Source organism: Budorcas taxicolor, chromosome 19 (assembly GCF_023091745.1).
Source record: "Budorcas taxicolor isolate Tak-1 chromosome 19, Takin1.1, whole genome shotgun sequence".
In the NCBI taxonomy this organism is placed as follows: Eukaryota; Metazoa; Chordata; class Mammalia; order Artiodactyla; family Bovidae; genus Budorcas; species Budorcas taxicolor.
Window position 1 is genome coordinate 14,667,628 of NC_068928.1, and position 8,932 is coordinate 14,676,559.

General features: G+C 44.4%; 1 protein-coding gene across 1 annotated transcript; it reads left to right on the forward strand.

Annotated features, from left to right (window-relative positions):
* The first annotated feature begins 305 nt into the window (after positions 1-305).
* On the forward strand, positions 306-8,631 carry LOC128065631 (protein SLFN14-like). The gene is made up of 4 exons (XM_052658846.1): positions 306-1,353; positions 3,023-3,151; positions 4,609-5,323; positions 7,797-8,631. The coding sequence occupies exons 1-4, from the start codon at positions 315-317 to the stop codon at positions 8,629-8,631; spliced, it is 2,718 nt and encodes a 905-aa protein (XP_052514806.1). The 5' UTR covers positions 306-314.
* The last annotated feature ends 301 nt before the right edge of the window (positions 8,632-8,932 follow it).

Sequence of the window (8,932 nt, forward strand, 5' to 3'; positions counted from 1 at the left end):
GAAGGGTGGGATAGGGGGATGGGAAGGAGGCTCGAGAGGGAGGGAATGACTGTATACAGGTAGCTGATTCACGTGGTTGTACAGCAGAAACTAATACAACATTGTAAAGCAATTATACTCCAATTAAAAAAACAGTGATATCAAAGATGATTTCCAATACTAAAACCTATCTCCAAGGATTTACAGCTGTGAAGAACATTTTATAATCTCTGGAATTCATGTTAATATTGAAACAACATTTCTGTCCTAATTATTTATTCTCTTTCTGTCATTGTTTGTGACGCAGAAGAGCTGCTGAGGTGGAAAGCCTCAAGATGGAGACGGAAATGCTTTATCCCGAGATAACCGTAGAAGTGGGCAGAGTCACTTTCGGAGAGGAAAACAGGAAGAGGATGACCAATAGCTATTTGAAAAGAACTGAGAATTCTAGAATCATCCAAGCGACGTGTGCACTGTTAAATTCTGGAGGGGGTGTGATCAAAGCGGAGATTGAGGATAAAACTTACAGTTACCGATGCCACGGACTGGGACATGATCTGGAAACTTCTTTTCAGAAGCTCCTCCCTTCAGGTTCACAGAAATACCTTGACTATGTGCAGCAGGGACACAATCTTATGATTTTTGTGAAGTCATGGTGCCCAGATGTTTTCAGCCTAAGGATCTGCAGCTTGCGCTCCAATTTATATCAGAGAGCTGTGACTTCCACCATCAATTTGAGTGCCCACAGCGCCCTGGAGCTCCTCCGAGAGAAACAGTCTAGAACCCAGAGAGGAAGATCGAAGATGCAGGAGCTACATTCTCAGAAAGCTCTGGATAGATATATGCAGGAAGAGGAAGACATGAGGATGAGTGCCTCAGAATTTGTTAAAAAGGATAAGCTTGTGTATAAGGAGAAGCTCAGCTTCACTGAGTCCACACACGTCGAGTTTAAAAGGTTCACCACCAGAAAGATCATTCCTCGGACTAAAGAAATGCTGCCTCATTATGTCTCTGCATTTGCCAACACCCATGGGGGATACCTAATTATCGGGGTGGATGATAAGAGCAAAGAAGTGTTTGGATGTCAGGGAGAAAAAGTGAACCCTGACTTGCTAAAAAAAGAAATAGAAAACTGCATAGAAAAATTGCCTACATTCCACTTCTGCTGTGAGAAGCCGAAGGTGAACTTCACTACCAAAATCTTAAATGTATACCAAAAAGATGTCCAGTATGGTTATGTCTGTGTGGTCCACGTGGAGCCCTTCTGCTGTGTCGTATTCACAGAAGCCCCGGATTCCTGGATCATCAGGGACAATTCTGTCACGAGGCTGTCAGCTGAGCAGTGGGTAACCATGATGCTGGATATTCAATCAGGTAAAGCAGAAGAGAAGCCATTGTTCAATCAGGAGGCAGAAACTTCTGTCTTCATTTGGTTATTTGTCCAGGTAAAGAATGGGGCTTCCCTGGTGGATCAGCCGTAAAGAATCTGCCTGCCAATGCAGGAAACGCAGGTTCGATCCCTGGGTTGGGAAGATCCCCTGGAGAAGGAAATGGCAGCCCACTCCAGTATTCTTGCCTGGGAATCCCATGGACAGAGGAGCCTGGCGGGCTACCATTCATGCCATGGGGTGGCAGAAGAGTTGGAAATAACAGCAACTAAACAAGAAAAAAAGAACAGAAATCTGCTTTTGCTTACAAATCTTCTCCTCTTTAAGGGTGATTTTCTATATTTTTAGTTCCAAAGACTCAGAATATGAACTGTGTGAAGTCAAGAAAAGCCTGTATGTCATCAGCCATGAATTTATGAAAGTTCCTTTTTAATTTTTCCTTTAAGCTTTTAAAAATAACATTCTTTTCTTAAAAGTTAACATGTATGTAATAGGAAACCAAAAAATACAAGAAGCAAAAGCCAAAGTCATTCATAATCACAAGCAGTTTACCATTTGATGTATCCTTTTTGGTCTCATTTTTACACACTGTAAAGGTCTGCTGAAACAAATTTGCAGGCTGATATTCCTACTCTAAAACATTCATCTTTAGTCTCTCTAAAGGTGATATTTTAGAGAAATGCTGTTTAAGAATAGCTCTCCACTAATCCTTTCAAGGGAACCTTGTTGACAAATTTGAATTGCTTCAGTAACATTAGCCCATACCTTGAACCACTCTCGGGGTTGGGGGCACCACCAAGTGGAGAAAAACTAAAAACTTATGCAAAAGGAGGTGCTAGGGAAGGGGGTGTGGGAAGAGGACTTTGTGTTTTCACTTCTTTTCAGTTTTGCTAAGCATCAGCCCTGGTGATTTCAGATCAGCCCATAAAAGACTTATCGGCTGAATGAAATTTATCAGTTTGCCTCCAGCGTCATTTAGTTCCAGATTTTGTAAAAAGAAGCTTGGATCAAGACTTGAGTGATTGTATTGGACTATGCTTTCTCTTATCTTAGATTAGAGTTTACTTCACAGACACACACACCAAGCTAGAGATTCTACCACTTTTTATTTTTCTAAACTTGGCAGGGGTGCGGTGGGCGGGGACCTTTAACAACTATCACAATATAAAAAAAATTACTGTGCTTACTTAAAAAAATTTTTTAGGCATGCTGGACCTTAGTTCCTATATTGGACCTTAGTTCCCTGGCCAGAGATTGAACCCATATCCCCAGCATTGGAGGCAGAGTCCTCACCACTGGACTACCAAGGAAATCCTTTTCTGCCATCCCACCACCACCACTAGAAACCTTTTCTGTTTAGGGGTGACCTGGAACCAGAGTATTAGAATTGGAAGGAACCGCAGGGACCACCTGCTCACCCTTACAGGATAGAGAGGAGAAATGACTTGTCTGAGATGAGTCACAGGTGACTTAGAAGGTGCATGGCCCTGTAGGAGTCCCGGACCTCCTTCCTAACAGGCATGAACTACTGACAGCATAGGAAGAGGGCGGGCAGCCCAGGCATGGCACATATCATACGTCAACTGTAGGAAGAGCAATAGAAAGGTTCTTTATCATCTAAAATGATGCTTTGTGGGTTTGTTTTTTTTTTTTAGTTCCTTCCAATTTGGAGGCTGACCACAGCCTTCACCTGATTTCATCAGCTTCATCTCCCCTAAGAAGCCTGTCATATCCCATCAAAGTCCTAGAATTTAAGGAGGCTCTCCAACAGCACCTGTTTCCAGGTATTCCTTCTTGATTTCAATTGAGGGGACAATTTATTCCCTAAAATTAAGTCGCCGGTGGGGGGTGGTTGGTAGCAATTCATCCCAGACTTCCTCCTCGGAGAAGGTCAGATGTAGGCTCAGCAGACATGATGGTCCTGAACCAATACACATGGTGAACTCTTGTTTTCAGTCATTAAATCCACCCTATACTTCTGTATACCTTTGGGCTTCCAATCACAGATAGCTTTTTTTCCCCTCCGAATATGAGAGAATAAATTTGAGAGAACTGCCCCCCTGGCTTTCCAAGGCAAAAGGAAGTGAGCCATGGGGTCACCTGGACGCTTCCAGGGAAGAGTCCAGGCAGAGTCTAAGGCAGAGTTTCTCAACCTCGACCCTGTTGACATTTGGATTAGATAATTCTTTTTTAAATCAAGATTTTATTTTTAATCGGAGGATAATTGCTTTACAATATTGTGTTAGTTTCCGCCATACGTGAACATGAATCAGCCATAGGTATACACATGTCCCCTCCCTCTTGAACCTCCCTCCCACCTCCACCCCATCCCACCCCTCTAGGTTGTCACAGAGCACAGGGTTTGAGCTCTCTGCTCAAATTTCCCTCAGAAAATTCCCGCTGGCTCTCTATTTTACATCTGGTTTGAGGGAGGCTGCCCTGAGAATTGGAGAAGGCGATGGCACCCCACTCCAGTAGTCTTGCCTGGAAAATCCCATGGTTGGAGGAGCCTGGTAGGCTGCAGTCGCTGGGAGTCGGACACAACCGTGCGACTTCACTTTCACTTTTCACTTTCATGCATTGGAGAAGGAAATGGCAACCCACTCCAGTATTCTTGCCTGGAGAATCCCAGGGACAGGGGAGCCTGGTGGGCTGCCGTCTATGGGGTCGCGCAGAGTCGGACACGACTGAAGCGACGCAGCAGCAGCAGCAGCAGCAGCAGCAGCCGCCGCCGCCCTGAGAATTGTAGCAAGTTTAGCTGCATTTCTGGCCTCTAGCCACTAGATGACAGTAGCACCTCTCCAGCTACAAAAAGTCAAACCATTTCCAGACAGTCCCAAATACCCTACTGGGGTCAAACTTGCCACAGGTTAAGAATCACTGTTCCAAAAGGAAAGTTCTTAGTTTCCCCAAAGCATCAGTTTTCTTTCTCCCTCTCTCTCTCTCACACACACCCTTAACAAGAAGTACCTTCCTAGAGTTACTGGGTCGTTAGGGTTGAGGACAGAGTGCTAGAAGGCTGCTCTGTGAAGACCCCTCCCTGATTGCCCTTTCCTGCATGAGAGCTGTCAGAAACAGGGACTTCACAGCCCTGGCCTGTGAAGAGGAGGTGCTTTATTTGCAGATAAGGAAACTTATCCCAGTCACAGTTCCATGGCTAGGCTTACTTCATTATGAGGTCGTGGGAATACTTAAATGTCCTTTTATAAATGTTAGTAACCTCTATTCCTTGAATTTTCAGTGACACGGGAAAAGATTCAATTTAAACCAGAATCCCTCTGTAAGAAGCTCTTCTCAGATCATAAAGGACTGGAGGAATTAATGAAGACACAGATAGATCCTTGTTCTCATGGGTTTGTGATAGTTTCTAGAAGCTGGGCGAGTGATGTCGGCTTAAGGAAGGAGCAGTATGTCCTGTGTGATGCTCTCCTAATAGCGGTGAATAGCCCCCCGGTACTCTATACAGTCTTAACAGACCCCACGTGGACTGGGGGTCTGGGGTATGCCCAGAACACTGCTCGTCAGTTAAAGCAGAAACTGGGAACTGTTGGTGGTTACACGGGGAAAGTGTGTGTCATTCCGAGGCTGGTGCACCTGCCCGGCACACAGTGCAAACCCAGAGAAATCGCCTTGCGCTATCCCCAACCCTACAGGGTTGCTGGTGAGGACGAAATGGAAAAATTGTTGCAGGCACTTATCATGGTCTCGCTGTGCTCTCGATCCCTTCTGAGCGACCAAGTGGGCTGTGAATTTTCCAATTTGCTCGTAGTGGAGCAGTGTGAGTTGCTTTCACAGAGCCTTCAGGAGACACGAGAACTGTTCGTCCACTGCTTTCCAGGAACCAGAAAGACAGTGCTGGCTATAAAGATCATGGAGAAAATTAAGGACGTATTCCACTGCAAGCCCAAGGAGATCCTCTATGTTTGCGAAAGTGACGCCTTAAAGGATTTTGTGACGTAAGAACCTCACTAACTAAACACAATAAATGTATTTAGTCAGTCTCTCAACAGCATTGCACCAGTAATCTGTGTCTTTAGTGTAAGATTGTGTACTGCCTTTGCTGCATACAGGCGAGAGCCCAAACTATGTGTATATTTGCAAGTGATCAAGCAACTGAGCTAGAAAAGAGCACTTTGCAGTGTTCACGCTTAAACATCTCATTATCAATTAGCCACATAGGCATAATTTTCAATTTATAGAACTAGAAACAGTTTTCCCCACAGTCTACGGCCTTAAACTTAAGAAAGGCTGACACGAATCCATCTTGCTTCACATATGCTTTCTGCTTGATATTTAATGTTTTAACAGGGTACTTATATGCTTTCATAGGGTATTTCAGTCAATTAGACATTCTACCTAACACGAACTTGATTTTAAATGCCGTTTGATTTCATTTATAAAATATTTTTATGTGTTTGACTTATTCTGATTCAATCATTTTAGAAACCATGCACATTTGCTTCTGATGTAAAATTTTAGCTTTCAGTTTAGTAAAAGAAATTGGCTGTTATTCAATCCAGCGCGTGAGGGCTTTTCGTTTGTGGTTTGTTTGACTTATTTATCAAGCTAATCTTTTTTGAGCACCATTTATATGCTAGATGCAGTGTACATTTAGTGTTAGAGGAGGAAAATATGTTGAAGACCTTGCCGTAAAGCCCAGTAAGAGAGACAAAGAGAAAAATAAGCAATGGGAATGTTGTATAATTAGTGTGATAGTAAAGATGTGCTTAAACTTAGCTTAGGCTATAGTTTGGTCAACAAATACTCTCCAATGAAGGACATCCTGACTTCTTTTTTAAGAAGTCAGTAGGAGGAGTGCGTTAATTGGGGGCTCTTTGGGCAAAGGACACAGCAAATAGAAAGGCATGGAGATGAATCAGAATGGTAGGTCTGCCTGGAGCAGTGAGGAGCTGTGGGTGTGTGGCAAACGATGAAGTTGGAAAGGAGGCAGATGCCAGATAATGAAGGATCTTCTAAACTGTGCTGAACTATGTTCTTTCTTATGCTTTATAGGTAAGTTTTAAGAGAACCCCAGGCAAAAGCCAAGTTAAATTCAACAAGTATCGATGAGCACAATGTGAGGGGGATACAGAGATGGCTAAGAATCAGCGCTTTTCTTCAAGAAGTCTACACTGTGCAAACTGAAAGAAAAGAACTTGAATAGTTGTGACTCAGGGGTTTGTGATTCTGGACAAAGGGATTAAAGCCCCAGGGACTACATGTGCAAAATCAGGAAGTCTGTAGGGATGGGTGATATGACTTGAATCTAAATTGGAGGAGGCGATAAACAACTAAAAAATTTTAAGTACATATATGCATGTATATATATTTATATGCTAAAATATACTATAAATGAAAATGAGCTAAGTAAGTAGGATGGTAGCTCCATGGAGGCATAGCCCTGTAGACTTGGTACCCTACCTAACATCCTGACACGTCATGGAACTCAGAAACCTCTCGATGCTTTCCTAACCAAAATCTAGAGCGGCTTCTGGCATTGTACTAAAAATAAGTGGGAAAGGAGGATTTTCTTTAGAGGAACTTATAGGAGCCCATATTTCTTTTTCATATGAAAATTATGATATGCCTCTAGGCGACTGCTTACCAGCTCTAAAAAAGATAGAAAGTAAAGAAATAGTAGTAACAAGTGTAAATTCATTTTGAGATTTCCCTTAGATATAAGGAATTTATCTTTAGGGATTGTTAAGCAGTAGAAATGGACGGTAGTAGAAATAACAAAATCTTCTACCTGAGTTCATTTTAAAAGTCTCACATGCTGATTTAACTTGATAGCTCCAAGGATTAGTTTTGCAATATGCATTCTGTCAGGCAGGGTTTCTAGGTAGCTCAGTGGTAAAGAATCTGTCTGCCAAGCAGGAGACACGAGTTTGATTCCTGGGTCAGGAAGATCCCCTGAAAAAGGAAATGGCAACCTACTCCAGTATTCAGGCCTGGAAATCCCATGGACAGAGGAGCCCAGCAGGCTATAGTCCATGGGGTCACAAAAGAGTTGGACGTGACTTAGCGACTGTGTGTGCATGCTAAGTTACTTCAGTCGTGTCCAACTCCATGAGACCCTATGGACTATAGCCCACTAGGCTCCTCTGTCCAGAGGATTCTCCAGGCAAGAATACTGGAGGGGATTGCCATGCCCTCCTCCAGGGGATCTTTCCCCACCCAGGGATGGAACCCCCGTCTCTTACATCTCCTGTATTGGCAGGCAGGTTCTTTACCACTAGCGCCACCTGGGAAGCCTGGTGTCAGGAGCCTTGTAAGTAGAGCATTTTTGTAGTATTCAGGACACTGCTGAATCAGTGAATCAGCTTCTGGATGAGAGCCAGTCTCTAATGCCAATCCAGAGAGTCATAAATTAATGGCGTTCCTTCTATTTTTATGCCTGAAGCCCTATTCTCTCCTTCCTCCTTACAGCCAGCAAACGACCTGCCGAGCTGTGACCCGGAAAACCTTCATGGGAGGGGAGTTCCCGAAGATCAAGCACATAGTGATGGATGAAACTGAGCATTTCTGCAGTAAATATGGTGACTGGTACATGAAGGCCAAGAGCATCACCCACCCAAAGGTGAGGGGTGCTGGAAGTGAAAACCCACACCACGGGATTCTCTGGCTTTTTCTGGACCCTTTCCAAGTCCAACATGGAGATGGCAACGGCCTTCCGCCTCCATCTGCTCAGTTTCCTCGGAAAACAATCACCAGCGGGATCCACTGTGCTCTGGAAATAGCAATGCTCATGAAAGAAGAAATGAAGAGGATCAAGGAAAATCCTCACCCCAGCGTGTCTCCAGACACACTGGCGTCGTTCAGGGAAGCTTCGTATGAGGAAGCAATGCGTGCCCAGGCTTTGCCTGGGGTGTGTGAGACAGAGACTAACTTGACCACAGAAGAAATCGTGAGACACGTGGCAGAAAGATGTCACCACCTGTTCCAGTGTGGCTATCTGCCCAGAGACATAGCAATTCTGTGCAGGAGAGCAGAGGACAGAGGACGCTATGAGCTTGCACTGCTAAGAGCAATGGAATTATTTGAGACCTGTGGACCCACAAAGGTTGTGTTCAGCCAGGCCTCTGGTGTTCTGGATGGTCACATTGTTTTAGACAGTATTCAGCAGTTTTCAGGCCTGGAGAGGAATATTGTGTTTGGGCTCAGTCCAGAGTATGCCCTGTCAGAGGAAGTTCATAAGCTCTGTTTTGCCTCGAAAGCCATCAAACACCTCTACCTGCTTTATGAAAAGAGGGCAACCTTCTGAAAATTATTTCAAACAGTATAGGAAGGGACAGAGAGCAGAGTCTCCCTGCTCCCCAGCAGGTGGCAGCTTCGCCCTTTCATCTGTCACAAGCGAGGACGTCAAGGCTCGGTCAGAATTGCATGGAGCCACAGAACTGTCTCCTGGCACTGGGCCTCCATTTGCGGGGTCACTGGTCTTCCCCACTCCCCTCCACCTCTTCCCTGGGACTTATGATGGGTCCTTTGCCTCTGAGTTTTCTAATCCAATCCGGGTTTCATCTTGTCCAGCCACAGAAAGGTGAAAGTGAAAGTGAAGTCGCTCA